The 20,213-nt window shown below is 39.1% G+C and overlaps 1 protein-coding gene across 2 annotated transcripts in view; it reads right to left on the reverse strand.

Moving 5' to 3' along the window:
* Positions 1–20,067, reverse strand: part of luzp2 (leucine zipper protein 2) — a 405,480-nt gene extending 385,413 nt beyond the window's left edge. Inside the window, exon 1 of one of the 2 annotated variants that reach the window (XM_073049725.1) lies at positions 19,845–20,067. In XM_073049725.1, coding sequence (XP_072905826.1) covers positions 19,845–19,906 — 62 coding nt within the window. In that variant the 5' untranslated portion in view covers positions 19,907–20,067. The remainder of the gene's footprint in view (positions 1–19,844) is intronic. The other variant, XM_073049724.1, reaches the window with a different exon arrangement.
* Between the last annotated feature and the right edge of the window lie 146 nt (positions 20,068–20,213).

Here is a 20,213-nt window from a genome sequence, read left to right on the forward strand (position 1 = left end):
ACTCATGAAGTAAAAACACAGAAAGTTGATAAAATCCTAGCAATGAGGAATGAGATGGTAACATGTCCTTAGACAGGGAGTGGTTTATAGGTACCACAATTAGGGAAGGATCTAGTCAGTGAATGTAGCAAAGATGAGGGTTGAAGATAATGAGAGGTAGAGTCATGGTCAAAGTGTTGGGTTCAACGGGTTAAAGGTTGAAGGTCAAAGTAAATGATGGTAATTAACACAACGAAGCTGAGAGTTATTGAAATTGGCAGACAAGCAGTAAGAAACAACCCAGTGCATTTCAAATTCTGGTTAATTATTTACACGAGTAGGTGACAAGCATCATGAATTAAAAAATTTTAATTTACAGACTTGCAGTAAGAACTATTTTGTCATCTCTTTCTGAGTTGTAACTCCATATGAGGTAGAAGTGGAGTATCTTTTGCGAATGATGATTAACCCAAGGTTAAGATAGGATTGTGAACAGCAATTATTCCACTCAGAGAAACTAAGACCCAGTAGGTATGTTTAGTAACTTATTTTACCTCATTTCAACTTCAATGAAAAGTTAATCATTTGCAGTTCAGATTCATTTTATTTATCACGTGTACATCAAAGCATACAGTGAAATGTGTAATTTGTGTTAACAACCAACACAACGTAAGGATGTGCGCACAACCAGTGCCAACATAGCATGCTGGCAAAGCTTGGAAGAGCAATAGAAACAAAACAACAGCAAATCAAACCCCCGTTCATCCCATCCACAGTTTATCCTGAGAAAAAAAGAAGCTGGCAGCTGAGATCTTTGTGAAAAAGGTTAACTTCTACTGTACTGTTTGTTTTTGTTTTTCTTCTTGCTTGTTCATGATGGGAGCCTGTTCTATCTGTGTTATTTGCTGCTTATTTATTAGAAATCTTTCTAACCATTCTGTCACTTTAAAGGATTCAGCCACATTCAATTCTCTGTGATTTGCTGGTCCTCCACAAAATAATATTTGACCACATCAGTGTGCAGGTAAGTTCAATAACTGAAGTGTAAAAAATATTTCCATTTAACCATGATGTACGCTGATGAATAATTCCCAGCAGGAGTGGACAGCCATCTTATGCATGAAAGTGAATTGACGGCCCAACAGATTATAACAATATTCTTATAAACTCAGCTAATTAGTAACGGGTCTATTTCTTGATAATAGTTGCAGCCAGCCATTGGAGCAGCATAAAAATCACAGAATAACGGAATTGACATAGTGTAGAGGGAGGCTCTTCATCCCATCAAGTTAATGCTGGCTCATTGTAGAGCTATCATGCCAATCACACTCCACTGTTCTTTCTCCGCAGACTTGGAAGTTATTCTTTCTCAAGTTCCTTGCCATTTCCTCGAGGCTCCAGTTTCTAATGCAGCAAAAGCAATAAATTCATGGCTACAAACTGTGTGAAAATGTTTGACAATTCATATGAAAGGTCGCAACAGGAAACCATGACAATCCATTTCCCTCCATAAATGATGTCTGACTCACAGAGTACCTCAGCAGTTTGTATGTTGCTCCAAATGTTAGCATCTGCAACCCTTTGTGTTTCCATGAAGATATTTTTCCTCATCTTCTTCTTGTAATTTTGGACAAAATTTTAATCTGATGGCTTGTAACCCTTGAACTATCCACTAATAGGAAAATCTACTCTCTAATCCACCTGCCTAAAACACTCTTGGTTTCATATGCCTCTCGTAAACCTTCTCTCCTGTGGAACAACCACAGTTTTCAAATCCAATTTTATAGCTCATGCCTTCAACCATTCCAGGAAACTAAAATCAAAAACAGTGCTGATATTGAAGAGCTTTAAAAAAAAGAACACAAAATGCTGGAAACACTCAGTAGGTCAGGCAGATCTAAAGAGAAGCATAGTTAACATTTCAGGTTGAATACTCTTCATTGGGACTCAGTGAACTTTGGTCTGAAATGACAAATCTGTTTCGCTTTCCATAGATGTACCTGAACTGCAGAAAGTTTCCATCATTTTCTGTTTTGTTTCATCATTTTGATAATACTTTCTTTTACCCTCTTAGGACTTACACATTCTACTTAAGCTGTGATGAAGAGAATTGGACACAGTGCTCAATTTAGTGGTATAACTCATGTGATAAAAATGTTCAACATAATCATTGAAACATTTGCATCTCATTAAAGATTTGTTTGCATTTCATAACAATCTCACAAACATATAAACTCTCCTTCAACTTATGAAAATAGTTACCCATTTGATTCCGCAGCACAGTTGACCTCTTTTGTGGATTTGTGCACAAACTCTTCATCAGGACTCAATGTCTCTAGGCCAGCACGTTGCTTAGGTCTGTACCTTAACATACATGATCTTCCTGCCAGTGTCTCATATCATTATTTTTAAATGTTCATAGAGGCAGCAAATGAAAAATGGGGGGTAGAGAACTGGAAGGAGAAATATACCTATCCCTGTTTGGAGGGGCAGTACTGTCTTTCTCAAATCCATTAAGTCAAGTTTTTTTCTGAACTTATCTTGGAGATCTTCACTGTTTATCTAAATGGCATCCATTTGAAGTGGGTTCAAATCCACTGTCATGATACCCTGATGAACAATGATTTATAATGTTAATTTGTGAGTCAGTAAGTTTTATCCAGCAGAGCAACAGATCGGTGAGAAAGAGGGTTTGTGTCCCACTCCTACACCACTTCTGTACCAACCCTCTCTGTAGAGAAACACTGCTGTTTTGCCAATAAGAAATTTCTTTTTAAATCACTCCGTAGCACAATAAAGCTGAGGGTAAACAGTACTTTTTTTTGCCATATGCTGTGTTATCATTAGCCGTCTTTTGGAATTTTCTCAAATTAGCATTAGCTATAACATCTCTCTGGTTTATTTCTACTTTTATTTTCTTGCAGATGAGCTGACTCAGAACTAGAACTGCTTGAGGGAGATAATTTACCATGCACAGTTGAAACTATAACACTCCAGTTAATTACTGTGCATCTCCACTGATGTTATCAGCAGACTAACTCTGTTATGCCTAATAACATTGCCAAATCAATTTCCCTCATCACCAACTTAAAACATCAAGCCAAAAATAAAATGAATTCCAAAGTTTTAAAGTGGAGTTTATTTTAAAGGGGAATTGTTATTGATAACACTAAGCAACTCTTAACTAAAATAACTGATGTTACATTTTCTTGAATTTTTTATGATTAACCTGCCAAGTTTGTTCCATAAATTAAATAATTTTAACATCCCCCTTTCTATGCTATTGATGCTGACTATTCAGGGCTCAATTGCTTACTCCATCTTCCTTTACCATCCTTGTTCCACTATGATTTATTCTGATATCTCTGAAATCATCTTGGAAGTATATCCTATGAGGTGACTTTACATCATTTCATCTAACATTTCATTATCAAATATGGTGGAAACCATGAAGTTGCTCTACACTCCATATTGGTAAAGTCAGACAAACTTGAACATTCAGTAGATTCTGAATATGCAGAAGACGAGGCTTAAAACTTATTAGGATATGCTGGAAATTCTGGTGGAGAAATGGCAAATAAAGTTTAATTCACTTTGGAAATGCGGGAAAATGGAGTTTAATCTGGACAAGTATGAAATGATGCAAGATCAAATGCAAGAGGGAAGTATACAGTAAATGGCAGCATTCTTAAGAGCACTGGCGTATAGGGGGATCTTGGGGTGAAAGTCCACAGCTCCCTGAAAGTGATGACATAAGTGGATAAAGTGAAAATTAAAGCATATGGCATGCTTGTCTTCATTGGTTGAGGTACTCCTTGCATAAAGGTTGACAAGTCACATTTGATCTGCATAAAACTTTAGTTAGTCCGCATTTGGAGTATGGTATGTAGTTCTGGTTGCCAGCTGTAGAGGAAATTGTGGAGGATGTTCTCAGGGATGTTATTATATTGGAGTGCGTTAATTATGAGAAGCTGAACAAAAATGGATTGTTTACTCTCTGAAGCATTGGAGACTGAGGGGGAGGAGGCCACCTGACAGGTTAGCACAGGGAGAGAGTGGGAGGAAGAAAGTGAGTCAACACTTCACCCAGAAGATCCGCAGGCAGTTAGGTCAGTTCTGCTGACGGTAGTGGAGAAGTAGTCAAGGCATGGTTCTGCGTAAGTGACCCAAGCATTTCACAGATCTTGGATGGGAAATGAATGTTCCATAATCAGAGTATTGAGCAGAGGAGTTGGGATGTTATGCTGAAGTTGTATAAGACTTTGGTGAGGCTAAACTTGGAGTACCATGTGCAGTTCTGGTCACCTAACTACATGGAAGATATCAATTAAATTGAAAGAGCACAGAGAACATTTACAATGATAGTGCCAGGAGTTGAGGACTTGAGTTATAGGGAAATATTGAGTAGTTTTCTCTGGAGCATAGGAGAATGATTGGAGATTTGATACAGGTACACAAAATGATGAGGGGTATAGACAAGGTAAATGCAAGAAGGCTTTGTTGACTGCACAACACACTCAAAATGCCAGAGCAACAGAGGTTTTAACTAAGCTTGGGTGAGACTAGAACTAGGGATCATAGGTTAAGGGTGAACCTGAAATATTTAAAGAGGAATCTGAGGGTGAACGTCTTCACTCAGAGAGCAGTGAGAGAGTGGAATGAGCTGCCAGGGCAAGTAGTGGATACAAGTTCGATTTACAACATTTAAGAGAAGTTTGGATAAGTACGTGGATGGGAGGAGTACAGAGGGTGATGGTCCAGCTAATGTTCAATGGATTAGGCAGAATAACAGTTTGGCATGAACTGCAATGGGCCAATGAGCCTATTCCTGTGCTGTAGTGCTCTATGACCCTATAAATATGTATCGCATCACTTCAGCAAATTGAACAGTTCAGACTAGAAATCTGATCACATTCTGTTTTTGATTAAATCCTGCCAAAACACAGTGTCCAGGCCTTTAGCTACATGTCTTTCCTTAGTGTCTGTCTGAAACTGAAGTAGACTTGCTGCAAACTTGCTTTGAATATCCATTCCATCAATGCCCATTTCCCACCTGCTCCAACCCAGCATAAGCTCATCCACTGGTTTATTTGTTCCAGACGTGGAGATTCCAATTTTAACCCTTAGTGGCTTCTCTCCCTTATCTTGATGCTTTCATAAACAATGATGTCCTTATCCTAATCTGCACCAAATTTAATTCACTTATCACCATTGCATTTGCTGACTTTCAAAGATGCATATAAGATTGATCCTGGATCGGCCTCTACAGTCACTTGAGGACCTACCAATACACAACCCCTTAGGAGAATATCATACTCGACCCGAGAGATCGTACTGCTACTACTATTAGAGTGAAGACGCATTGCTCCAATTATATAGGATCTCATTGAGACTAAGTCTGAAGAAGAGGACAGATATCCCGCCCTATGCTTATGGCAGAAGGAGTCCAGTGAAAGGTCACAAGAATGATTTCTGAGACAGCTAGGGGAATTGCTATATGACAAGAGGTAAAATGTTATTTTCCCACCAGCAAGATGACTTTCCATACATTAGTCAAAATATTCAAGATTGTCTCAGTATCCATTACTTCTATATTGGTAAAGTTTCAGGTTCACACCCACTTGAAACAATCAGCAAGTGGTGAATATTCAGTGGCCACTTTACTAGGTACTTTCTGTAGCTAATAAAGTGACCGCTAAGTGCATGATTGTGGACTTCTGCTGCTGCAGCTCATCCACGTCAGGGTTTGACATGGTGTGCATTCAGCGATGCCCTTCCACACACCACTGTTGTAATGGGTGATTACTTGAGATACTGTCACCTTCCTATCAGCTAGAATCATTCGGGCATTCTCCTCTGACCTTTCTCATTAACAAGACATTCTTGCCCGCAGAACTAGCACCCACTGGATGTTTGTTTTGTATTTTGCTCCACTCTCTGTAAACTCCAGAGACAGTTGTGTTTGAAAATCCCAGGAGATCTGCAGTTTCTGAGATACTCAAACCACCCCATCTGGCACCACCAACCGCTACAGAGTCAAAGTCACTTAGATCACATCTCTTCCCCATTCTGATGTTTGGTTTGAACAACAACTGAAAATTTTGACCGTGTCTGCATACTTTTATGCATTGTGTTGCTGCCACATGATTGGCTGATTAGATGTTTGCATTAATGAGCAGGGAAGCATCTAAAGTGGCTATTGAGTTTATATGCAAAAAAAGTAAGTTTAAAACTTGTTTTGTATTCCTTCCTGTAAATGAACTCTCCTGAATGTAGCCAATGTATCCTAGACTTCACTATCATCTCTCTTGTCTGGAAGGCAAATTATGCGCAAGACAGAACAAGGAAAAATTTGTTTCATTTAGTTCCCAAGAATGCATCCTCACCTCCAGTTAGATCTATACCTGACTACATATTCATGGAAACTGGAGATTTCTCTTCATCAGCAGACTTTGAATACTGTAAATTACCGATCACCTCTGCCGTATATATCTAATAATCCACATTGCTTAACCCTGCTCTACATTCTGAAATAAGGTTCTACCACCTGAAGTTAAGTTGTATAATTCTCCCTCCTCCATTGCAAAATCTTTATATGCTTCCATCTTCTCTTTCCTTTTCCGAGTACTTGAAAATCCTTCAAAAGCCACCTATTGCAGATGCTGGAGATTTGAAATAACAGAAGCTACTGTTTGCATTTTAGTGGTTTCGTTTTGGTAAATTTGTTTATTTTCACATGTATTGAGGTGCAGAGAAAAACTTGTCTCACATCTAGCATCTGCGACTTCTGATTTCATGCAAATCTAGAGAGGACATGCAGAAGATGTTTCCAACAGTGGGAGAGTCCAGGACTGGAGGCACTGCCTCAGAGTACAAGGACTTCCCTTTAGAACAAGGATAAGGAGGAATTTCTTTATCCAAAGGGTGTTGAATCTGTGGAATTCATTTCCACAGATGACTTTTTAGGTCAAGTCGTTAGGTATGTTTAAACCAGAGGGTAATAGATTCTTGGTTAGTAAGAGTATCAAAGGTTAAGGGTAGAAGGCAGCAAAATGGGTTTAAGAGGAATCAGCCATGATGGAATAGCAGAGCAGACCTGATGGGCTAAATGGCCTAATTCTGCTCATACGTCTTATGGTTTTATGGGAGAGGGATGAAGTAATAGTCTTTTCTTTTTCTTTAAAAGTTCAAAGTACCTTTATTAAAGTATGTATGCTTCTTTATCTCCTTACAAGCAGCTACAGAACAAAGGAACCCTATAGAACCCATTAAGAACAAAAGGAGAGCATCCAGTACTCAGTGTACAGAAAAAGAAAAAGATAAACAAATCTTACAAACAATAAAAGCAAGCAAACAGCATTCTTAACTGAAGTTCGCAAAGCCAGGCATCACTGCAGCCAATCCAGAAGTCTACTAGTTGCAGGCCGCAGTCTCGGTCCAGCACAGAGATGAGCAGATTCTGGGGAGCAGTGAGCTGAACCGAGGTGTCACTTGCCTCCGACCCCAACCCCCAATCCAATGTCCAATTAATAATGCACTGGGCTGGGGCGCATTTGGATGCGGAATCAGATTTGGTTTGACTGATAGACTCAGATAACATCAGTCATATTGGTGAGAGACGGGGATACAGGTTGGAGAAAGGAGAGAGTATGGGTGAGGACTGGTTTAAGTGAGTAAAAGTCTTACACCCACATCAGCCTAGTTCCAGGCAGTAAAGTCAAGCCCCCGTTTAAAATACTGAAGCAGTCCTCTGCTGTCCTAACAATGCATGGATCTATGTGAGCGATCCAAGCATTTTACAGGCCTTGGATGTTGAATGAAAATTGTATAAATATGCAGGAGTCAACTTCAGCAAACTGCACAGTCCAAACACTAGAAACCTGATCACATTCAGAAGTCTGACTCTTTTGATTAAATCCTTCTTTAGTTCCTGCCAATAGTTTGCCAGCTGTTGGCTGCATCTCTTCCCCTGGCAACTGGCTGAAACTGAACCAGACTGTTTGCAAACTTGCTTTTACATTCAAGTCCAAGAAGAGCTCAGGTCAATTACCCATTCCATCACCACCTACTTCCACCTCCAAAACATTGCCTGACTCTGGCTCAGCCTCAGTTCACCTGCTGCCCCTACTATGCATTTGTTTGTTCTAAACTTAACAGTTCCAACTTTAACTTTTGATGCCTTTGTTCCCTTATCCTGAAGTATTTGCACCAAGCCAGCTGAAGGTAATGAATGAAGATGCATTTCCATAATAACAGGTGAGACTGCATTTGGCATATTGTGCCAAGGTGTGATCTACCAACCGCCAGAAAGATATCCTTATGACAGAGAGTACAGTTTGATTCCGGGGATGGTGGAGTGGGGTGGGGGAGCAGGGAGCATGAATTCTCATACAATAAGAGGTAAAGTTGCATCCAGTTGGAGCATCTGCACCCAGTCTGCCACAACCGGTGAATGGCCACCAATTTTCATTCAATTTCCCTTTCCCATTCCAACATGGTCTCCTCTATTGCCATGATGAGGCATTCTCAGATTGGAGGAGCAAAAACTTATATTCTGTCTGGGTAGCCTTCAACTGGAACATTGAATTCTCTTACTTCCAGTAATTTCTCCCCCCACACCTTCCTGTTTTTCCATTCCACATTCTGGCTGTCCCCTTATCCATCTTCTTCTCCTCACAGGTTTAACACCTATTTCTGGTGCCTCGCCTCCTTCCTCTTCTATCAGATTCCTTCTTCTTAAGCCCTTTGCCTTTTCCACCTATCACCTCCCAGCTTCTCATTTCATCCCTCTTCCTTCACCTCTCATCTTCCCTCTCAACTGTCTTCACCTATCACCTGCCAGCTTCTCATTTCATCCCTCCTCCTTCACCTCTCATCTTCCCCCTCACCTGGCTTCACCTATCACCCGCCAGCTTGTACTCCTTCCACTCCCACAACCTCATTATTTTGGCCTCTTGCAGAACATCCTTTCTCCATTTATAACTTTACAAACGTTGATCAAAATTTCATATATCTAATATTCTTGAAGGCATGACCTTGCTGCATCCTCCATTTTGGCAAACTTTCACACTGCCAGCAATTGTATCTGGAATATTTCTAACACTTCTAAGTTTGCTGATCTCACCTTTCGCTGTGAAGTGGGTGACATCTCCCTGCCCCTTGTTAGTGAAAGAGACAGACAGACAGACTGTGCCATGTTGAACTGTCGAACAAGCAATAGTTTTTTGTTGACTACAGATCATGATCTTTCTCGGGGGTTTTGCTATTGCTTGGTGGGTGGTGGGTGCTCATGCTTTTTGCTGAAACGGGTTGAGAGGAAGGAGGACACTGATGCTTTGTTGCTGCTTGAGGGGGAAGGGAGGACAAGGGGCTTTAGGGTTCCAAAGTTTTTCTGTCATTCATCCTTTTAGGGTTTTTAAATTTTTCATGGATGTCTGTGAAAAGTAAGAATTTCAGGTTATATTCCGTATACATACTCTGATAATAAATCTACTTTTACCTTAGGACACAAACTTATCAATCACCCTGATGAGTTATTAACTTCAAACTTTCTGCATAATCACTCAAAGAGTTAAACTGCATGTGCACGTAACGAGAGCTGTATAACTCAACTCTTTCTACCTTAGGCCACGAACTGATCAATCACCCCTGCTGTGGACAATTTCTAGAGGTCCAAGATCCATATGCTCCACGACCGCTGGACTAGGTGTGTAAATGTAGGAGGGGTCTATGTTGAAAAATAAATGTGCTAGGTTTTCTAAAATTGACTCCTTCTACCTTAGGCCACAAACTTATCAATCACCCCTCGTATCTCAACACTCTCCCTCTCCTTCCATGGTTCCAGCAACCCACGCACAAAACCATCTGATTCCAGCTATCACTACCCCTCGCCACTGTTCCTTGAGGGTCTCTCCTCTACAATCTCAGTCCTGCTGCAGGATGTCAGCCTTGAACCATATTGGATCGATTCCAGGAAGGTGGAAAATGCTCATGCAGCCGACTCATTGCACATTGAATTGGTTGGCACAGGCTTTCAAGTGCCCCTGTTTTTTCATCTCGAAGGGCCTCTGTTCTTCACTCCCCTACAGTAAGTTGCCTAGCGTGTACATTGGCTAATGCGACTCAGTAAAAAAAGTCTCATCCTGCTTCTCCATTGTCTTTCTTGCTCCATATATAACAAACCGAAAAAATGTGAACCATCGCTTTACTTCCATGCATAGAGCTCACCCATCCAAATTCCACAAGCACCTTAGTTTTTCTCTGCAGATTCCAGCAGCTGCAGTCACTTGTGTCTCCATCTTCGGTCATTTTATTATGTAAGTAGGAGCCAAATAAATATAATCTGTTCTCATTGCTGTCACAAGATTTGACTTTGGAATGCTCTTCCATTGGCTTCGAAACGTCCTCCCCATATGTTGTAAATTGTCTGCATCTGACAAAATGTAACTGGATCTGTGACATCCAGTGGCAGCTGAAATATTCTTGTGGCAATTCTGTTCCTTCACACAAATCATGAAGTAGAGAAATAATTGATCAATATTGTAAGCATCTGAGGCAACATATTGCCAGTTGTGAATGTTCTCATCAAGGACAACAACTGAATCGGGTATAATATCACCGACATATGTCGTGCAATTTGGTGTTTTTGGAGGCAGTACAGTGCAATACATAAAAATACTATAAATTACACTAACAAATAAATATATATATATATATATCTTCCTTCTTCGGCCCCCTTTGGATGGGGTCAACCATGAATGCTGTGTGCCAGCTGTCCATGTGATATACAAGCCAGTAGGCAAGCAAGCCAGAGCAGTACAATATGAAGAGCAAGCAGTTGCCCATGCAAACGGCTGCCCCTCTCCATGCAGCTGGTGAATCAAAAGGAATGGCAGAAACTGCTGCAGTTTGGCACCAATGGCGATGCAGGCGTTGCCAGTCAGCATTCGGCTCAACATAAGACTGCCTGAGGGTCTCAGTTTTGGATGTTTCCCCTCAGGATTTACTCCTGAAACCTTCCCCGTTGGCCACATCCACAAGGCAGTTGGGTTTGAGATTAGAGTTTTCCTTCTCCTAGATGAGCTGCTAACCATGGCTGATGAGCCCCATCTGCCTAAAAATACACACACACACACGTTATCACTCGTATATGTATATATGTATGCATATATACACACACATACATACACACACATAATATTATACATATATACATACACACATATACATAAAAAGTTGAGCATGTGTCTTCAGGCTCTTATACTTCCCCTCTGATGGCAGTAATAAGAAGAGAACAAGTTCTGCAATCCGAAAATGCAGATTGTTGAGTAATATGAAAACAAATTCAAAGGATATCAAAATTACCCAGCCACTTGAGTTGGGAAAATTACCTAACAGAGAATATACACCAGCTTCATTAACTTCAGCAGAATTTCAAAACTGCTGTTGTTTTGGTGAAAATTATCCACATAAAGCAGAATATTTTGCTAATGGGAAACAGTGTAGGTCGTGTGGAAGATGGAACCACGTTGCAAGAGTTTGCTGCTCAGCAACCCAAGTGTCAGAACTCATCAGACTCACTGGAAATGTCGAAGCTAATGCAGAAGTCAACAATAATGCTGAGGACCCTGTGTACACGTTTGTAATTCAGTGCACTCTCAGAGCACCCAGCCATGGGTTAAGCAAGCATTTGCAACTTGTGAATCAATGTACTTATTGATATACACACGTCTATCAATGTAATATATGAACATACTTCAATAATCTTTACTGTCATCCTATTCTAACTCAGGGAGGAGATGGCAGGATACTTCCTTACTTTGGCAGTTCTTGTTAAGTTTACATCATGAACTGCATTCAAATCCAAAAACGTTAACACACTCACTTTGGAGCAAAGGAGGATGAGTGTTGACCCGATAGAAGTATACAAAATGAAAAAAGGAACGGATAGAGTGGAAAGCCAAAGACTTTTTTCCAGGACAGAAATGACTAATGTGGCTGATACAAGTGGGCATAATTTTATGGTGATTGAAGGGAAGTATTGGAGGGAGGGGTGTCAGAGGGCAGTTCTTTACACAGAGAGTGGTTGATGCATGGACAGCCTGCTGGGGTGTGATTGAGGCAGATACTTTAGAGGCACTTAAAAAACACTCAGATAAGCACATGGATTATAGAAAAATGGAGGGTAATATAGGAGGGAAAGGTTAGATTGATAACCAAGCAAGTGAAAAGGTTGGCACAAAATTGTGAGCCGAAGGGCTTGTACTATAACATTCTATCTTCTATGATCTGTATGCTATGAAAATGCACATGGCACAGGGTCATCTCTTCACATGACAGACAACATATTTTCCTTCTTACATCTGACCTTCTTTGCTACAAAAAGGATTCAGATTAACTTATCAGCTTTATGGACATCAGGGCAGTGCCGAACATGATGCCACAAAATGAAACTAAAGCTGTAAAAAAAGAATGTTGTTCTACCTCTTTGCGTAAAATCAATTCTGTCAGAAAACTGGAAAAGGCTCATAGAAAAATGCACCCTCTAGTGATACTGCACATTCTCTGCAGGTTTGGTATAAAATGTTTGATAAACTCACAGCTGCAATTAACCCAGATCTCATACTCCAAGGAAATCATGGTGTCATATAGAAATCACTGAGAGAATGACAAAGTTATAGCAATTACTCACGAAAGCCATCAAGAAATCTTGAAATATTCAATTATCAAGGAAGAAGATTTGTTTGCCAGGAATAGATCATTTGTTTCAATACAAAACCAACAAATGTTTAGCAGGTCAGGCAACCATTATGTCATATATAAAGAACTACTCCAAATGTCACAGATACCCAAAGGACCATGGGTTAGTGTTGATTTTGCAAAACTATATTCTGTCCTTATATTTATGATTGATTTCTTCAATGAAAAAATAGTTGTTTCTTCTGCAACAGTATCATTGCAAAACTTGTTTAAATTGGTGTTGCTTTGGTGTACTGCTAGTAAAGGGGATGGATTATGGGATATATTAGGGAACTTTGCAAGCTACCTTGATTTTGCACTTCATGAAACACATCTTGTCAGCCACAAGCCAACAAGGAGGTGGAGAGATTTATGTGATCACTAAAGAAAATCACCTGTGCTTCTCATGCCGTAGGGAAATCACGGAAGGAGAAAGTTTATAGGATTTAATAGAATCATACTCTAATGCTGCATTCAATGACAAGTGTACAACACTTGTTTATGCACAACCTATGAATTCATATCCATCAGAGATACCCATCGAGATAGATGATCTACATTTATGTGAAAGTAACACAACCAAGAAGAATATAATGAAAGCAAAATGCAGAGAAATGCATAAAATTCAGATCTGTACCATTACTGCTTGGGGATACAGTTCTGACGAAATGTTATATGGGCAAGCAAGAAATTACAGCCATACGTAGCTCTTGCAGTAAAATAATCTATGATTATAGCAGCATATAGTTCAAAAAAAGTGTCATGCAAAATGTGTCATACTTCAAAGCACTCAAAATATTGCCACCAGTGAACAAATATATGTATTCCGACAGTCGAAGCAGAAAATGAGCAACCACAGTTGATATAACATCTAAAAATAAACATGATCCATCACATAAAATAAAATGTTCTCCTTGTCTGAGTGTCGTACCAAAATTGAGCTCATGTGACTAGTCCTTTTAATTAATACAGGAAGCACTGAAATGTTGTTGCTCTTGTTACACTGGGTCATTCCCTCTTTATGCATGCATACAGTTCAGAGCATACCCTTATTCTGTGTGTGACAATGAAGAGAGTTGCTATTTTTCTTTATGGTACAGTAGTAAATTTGACTAGTCCACCACATAACTCAAAGTTAATCACATGCAATTTACACCTTTTTTGCAAACTATTTTTTGACTTCAGAGTAAAAATTAATCTTAGATTTGCTGTAGATAAGGAAAGATGCTTGGGAATTTCTATCACCTCAGAGCTGCCAATTTTGTCCTCAACATGATCAAAGATAATCTTATAGCTTCTTGACTTAATAATAAAATTCATTAACAGAGATAATTGTTGAACATTATACTGTATATCCAGGAGCTCATTTTTTTCTCTTATCACTGAATCAAGTCAGTATTCAGCTTAAGTCTACAAGGGTCTTTTGTAGAATAGTAATAACACAAGTATCAAAAGTTGTGATTTTTATTATTGTGCTGTTGTTTGTTAGTTAGCTGGAATTTACGTTACCTTGATATTTATATACATTGTTAATTAGTTCATGTTCAAGGAATTCGATTCAAACCACTGAGACACAAGAGACTGCAGATAAAAAACTGCTGTAGGAACTCAGCAGGTCAGGCAGCATCTATGGAGAGGAATAAACAGATGAAGATTCAGGCAAAGACCCTTCATCGCATTGGCCATTTATTCCTTTTCATGGATGCTGCCTGGCCTGCTGAGTTCCTCCAGCATTTTGTATGTGTTATTCTGGATTTTGTGCATCTGTGTTTATGAAAGACTGCAGATGCTCAAATCGGAAGCAACAAATGATTTGTTGGAGGAACTCAAGTGTTTTGAGCAGCATTTGTGTGAAGAGAGGAATTGTTGATACCTTGGGTCAAAACCTTGCATCAGGACCATCCTAAAACATTGACAATTCTGTAACAAGCGGAGCGTCATGTCTCTTAGAAATGACAGCTAAATCAATGGCCATATGCCTAGCATTCAGTTTTTCAGTTTTACAGACTTTGTATTTGTAAATTGTGTCACTCTTGGGGACTTCAAGGGCACTGGTTAATCTTTCCCTCACAGTAGCAACCTCTCTTATGAAACTGAATATGAAATTACATTTGTGTCAAAAGTTGCCAACAATGCTATCACTAAGCCTTCCCACTGCATTCAAAATATGGACTTCCTAATGAGGTACAAACCTGATAACTCTTTTATGAACATTTTTTATCATTTCAGCTAATCCCTATAGGCATCAGTTTAGTAGTAAATCTCCAGCATAAGAACGGTGGGGATTTTGTTCAGTTCAGCTCTTGTCATAAAGGATTATTATTACACAGCAGTTGCACGAATAGTGAAAAAAATCAATACATTTGCGACTTTACATAGAGCAAAAGCTGAAATTGGTAAGTTGCAAACTTGCTGATGATAACAATGACCGATCGTCTGTTGATTGCTGGAGTTCATCCACCTCGGGTTAGAGTAGTAGATCTTAAAAGAGAATGCGACTGGGTCATTATAGTTATGTTACTTACTTAAATTGTTTTGGAGTGTCATAAGCCAAGAATGCACATTGGCAAAAAAGAAATGCAAACACGCAGTGGCTTGCTATCCCTTGGCTGCCAATGAGAGTTTTTAATGATGAGAACAACTGATTGGCCAGTTAATTCTCCCCATCCACAGGTGCTGAGCAATATAATCATGAGCAAGAAAATGTATTTATTAAATAGTATTTTAAGTAGTATGTCTTGATGAAGCTAGACCTTTTCAATAGCAGTGCATAAACATTAGCTCAGTATTAATGTCAAAGGCACAAATAAATTGCAACAATACGTGAACAGTAGATTTGGATAAGACAGTACCATCTTTGCTTAGTTGAACATTGTTGATTCATTTCTTGTGCCATTGAAGTATTACACTGGTAGTGTAATATGCTGTGCCTTTTCCTTTCCTATCTATCTATTAATCTTGTATAAATATTTACCTACTACATCCACTTTCTTGAAAAGCTTCTTGTCACATGGGATGTGTGTGCATTGCTCGGGTAATTGGTATTGGTGAGATGAGAGTTGATTTTTTTTACTCGGCAGAAATATAAGAAATATGATTTATGAACAACATTCTGATGTTCATTAGTGGTACCCCATGTCAGAAGATGCACTGTACAATGAGTTATTATGGCTGCAGTATTAATCACTATTCACAACTTTGGCAAAGCAACAAACTTCGTCAAAACACCAGAGGATTTTATAGCAAATCGATTTGTCTCAGGATGTGCTTTACATTTTCAAGTCTTTGCCTTAGTTCTCATTTGATAAATTAGAGATACAACTCACTTGGAAAACTATTCCCCAATACTTGAAACTCAGCCTGTTTTAAAGACAAAGTCAAAGTAAATGTTATTATCAGAGTAAATGTATGTCACCACGTACAACCCTGAGATTATTTTTCCTGCAGGCATACTCAGCAAATCTATAGAATAATAACTATAACGGGATCAATGAAAGATCAAGTAGAGTGAAGAAGACAACAAACTGTGCAAATGAAAATATAAATAAGTAGCAATAAACAATGAAAACATAAAATAACAAGATGAAGAGTCCCTAAAGTGAGATAACTTGTGGTACAAGTCTTGAGGCTCTTATAGCTTCTATCTGATGGCAGCAGCAAGAAAAGAACATGGCCTGGGTGGTGGGGATCTCTATTAAAGGATTCTGCTTTCCTACGACAGTGTTTCATAAAGATGTTGTCAATGGTTGGGGGGGCTTTACCCGTGACATGCAGGGCTGAATCCTCTACCTTTTGTAGCTTTTCTCATTTAGAGACATTGGTTTTCCCATTCCAGGCCATGACGCAGCTGGTCAATACACTCTCTTAGCTATGAACATCACTAAGCATTGTGCTTTACAATTAGCCAAGGAATTGTCTTTGCCATTGTTAGGAATCATAGTGCCATAATGACTTCATGGTTTTCTGCTGATTATTATAACATTTGTCCTATTTTCTGGTTTATCAGTTCAGAGACTACTGATTCTATGTTCCTTACTGGAAAAAAAAAGAGGAAAATAAGCTGTGTTTCTAATTAATGTCTACATTGTAGATTATAATGGTTAGTGAAAATATGCATGGCTTATCTTAATTTGTGTAATAGTTTTAAGAATTCAGTTAATCTAAAATTGCTGGTACTTTCTTTCTCTCAAATAGAAATGATGGGATAGTGATTCTGAAGCCAGACTGGGTAGAAATGGCCAGCTTCCTTCCCTGAAGAACATTAATGAACCAGATGGATTTTTATCATGATCTGGTGGTTTCATGTTTACCATGACTGTGCCCAGCTTTTCTACAAAAATCAAGGTTTGTATGATTGGTTGAGTTTAACTTCAATGTGAACTCATGCCTATGGTTCAAGGGTCCTGACATCAGGCTGTTCAGTGGACCATAAATTTGGCCATATGCTAATGCACTCCTACAGACAATTTATGAGGTAGAATAGAATAGTTTCAAATGGACAGATTGATCCCAAGAAGTAAGTTGAAGTCCTAGCCACGTGGAACCATCACTTAATTCTGTCTATCTATCCAGCTCTCCTTACTTGGATGCCCCTATTGCTTGGCAGCTCTTGTCTCATTCCTCCCCCTAATCTCTTTATACTGGCTCTCTCCTCTCTGCTCTTTCAGTCCATATGAAGGATCTCAAACTGAAATATCGATTGTCCATTTCCCTCTATGAATGCTGCCTCACCTGCTGGTCCTCTCCCAGCAGCTCATTTTTGTTTTAATATGAGGCCAAAGTAGTCTGTAGTTGTACATCAGGACATTAACTGAATAACAGAATAGTTTCAAGGTGCTGAATGGACTCCTTTTGTTCCAGTGTTCTTAATATAATTTGTATGTTGACTTTTAAAATTCACTTTTCATGAAATAAGGATATTCACACAAATCATAAACATGCATTTGTACAAGTACAAGCCATAATTACTAAGCAACTCTAAATTCCTTATTTAGTTGTAATATTGTGAGTAGAACATTTTTTTCATCCTTCCTCTGTTCTTATCCATCATTACAGAAAATGTTAATTCATCTTTTTTCTGTAATGATTACTAAAGGACAGGTACAGGAAATAAGGGACATTAAATATTAACATCGTTACTAATTGTGACAAGTATAAAACTAACATGATTGATTAAATTGACCTGATTGATTGGCATAAGTCTGCACTGATGATCAAATAATATCCTTTCAGACTGGGGTCAGATTGGTGGGCATACGTTTTATGTTTTGTCTAATTAATTTCTTTAACCATTATTTTGTCCAAACATGGCTGAATCTATCTAATTATCAAAAGTACATACAAAGCAATTACTTTTTGGGTGAAGTATGTAATGAAACTGGATCAAACAACTATCAAAACTTCATTTAAATAAATACTTGTGACATTATACATGGAATGCATATGTCAAGAGGTTGAGGAAGAGGAAGCAAATTTGACTCACCGGATGGCATTTTAACTCTTTGAAGACAAAATTGTCACCTCTCCCTTAAAATGCCTTTAGATTCAAATGTAAGTTAGTGAAGGCAGGGCTGAATTGCGAAATAATTTGTCTGTGCTTGGTTGGTGGATTTGAGAACAGGATTGATTTGTCATGGTCATTATTTCTATCAATCATTCATCCAAACCTCAGAAGTTCAGAACAGATGAGTTTGGCCATGAACAACTGTAACAGTTTATCACTTTCTCTGTTCAAGTACCCTGGGCTAATATTAACACCTGTAATAACACAGCACCAGAAACAAAGTAAGTGGCAAGACTGCTGTTCTTCAAATCTGTTGATTCAGGTGTAGAAAGAAGACGATCAAATGCAAAATGTTGTTGTTGGTAGGTAGCTTTTGGGAAAGCGCAGAGGAAGATGTGAAGGAGCTAGAATGTTAGGTAGGCAGTGAAGATGGAAAACAAAGGCGGAAGAGTCCTCTCTCAGGACTCTTGTTAGTATATATCCAAAACTTATTCTCCATTACATTCAGGGAATTTTGGAAAAATACTGTTCTGGAAAATATTGTCACCCTCAGGAATTGTAACTATATTTAAGATACTGCAGTGACAATTAAGTATTTTTACCCACAGAATATGAAGCTGTTTTTTTAACATTCTGATCACAATAGAAGGAAGGCTCTTTTCCTTTTTTGGTTTCATTCATAATTCATTCAGTGTCTCAGGAGTAATGTGGTGTTACTTCTAAATGAAAGCAATTATTTTGTGCATGAAACCAAGGGGAGCAAGAGTAACCTTCTTGTGCTGGAGTTTATGAAAGATGACGCATTAATATTGATTTGTTTAGGCCTAACGCTTGAAGACAATGTAAGTTTAATGAATCGCCATACATAGAGGGGATATTACTTGCACTCAGTAAAAGTCTGACAAACGGACCGCGAAGCTGACCATCTGCATGCACACAGCTGCTGCATCTGCACACTCCGTAGCCAAGCTAGCAGAACCAATTCATCAAAGGCTGTCCAATCACGATAAAATCAACTAATTGACCGTGTAGATTCATTGGCCTGCACCCACCACTTATTTACCGATAATTGCTAATTAATTTCAACAATGACTGATGCGTGAAACGGAACTATGGGTTCAGACATGACAGTTTGACAAGAGCATTAAAGCTGAACATCTCAAGTTGAGGAACTTGAAGCCACTTGCACCTGCCAATTTATTTGACCCAAGCAATTTTAAACATGTATAACATAATCGATGCGATAAGCCACCTAGTATACAGTCACAATCTGCTTCGTTTAGACCAGAAAGTGCACACACAGGCACAGATTCATTATTACCATGCACTCACATAACAGACTGTACAGGGAACCTCCACGGGATCATATGAGCAGTTGAAACAAGTTTGTGATTAATAATAGAGCTCGTAAGCATTAACATATTGAAGTCCCTCTAGCTTAAGCTAACTATAACACATCATCTTTATATTTAAATGTTAAGTTACAGCATGAATTAAACCAGCACCTGTCTTTGAGCTCTGCTCTCAGATTCACAGAGAATCGGTGCAGCTTGATATTCAAAGTAGTTTCTTCTTAATGCTCACCAGTAATAATAGTACACGATTTTCCTTCTATTTCACCCACCTTGTGCTGGCAACCAGAGCCGGAGACAAGAGTAAAAAGTAGCACACACAGGGAAGGTTCATAGCTGCCTTTTCCTCTGCACACACAGGCTTCTGAGTAACAAGAGGCTTGCTGCTTTAACCAGTAGAAATCTGCAGAGACAGACAGACTGACAGATGGAGAAAGCTTGGAGTGCGATTTGTTCCCAGTGTTTGATATGTGATGTCATGAACAATCGGGCTGTACTGCGAGCATTCAGCTGGATAGCTTGTGATTATTCAATGCAGCGACTCCCCTGATATCCTGAGGGATTTGTTATTACAGCAGTTTAAGTCACAAGCGGAGGAGGGGGTTTAGGTGGGGGGAGGGTGTAAATGCCAGAGGGGCAGC

This window comes from Hemitrygon akajei, chromosome 6, assembly GCF_048418815.1.
Source record: "Hemitrygon akajei chromosome 6, sHemAka1.3, whole genome shotgun sequence".
Lineage (NCBI taxonomy): Eukaryota > Metazoa > Chordata > Chondrichthyes > Myliobatiformes > Dasyatidae > Hemitrygon > Hemitrygon akajei.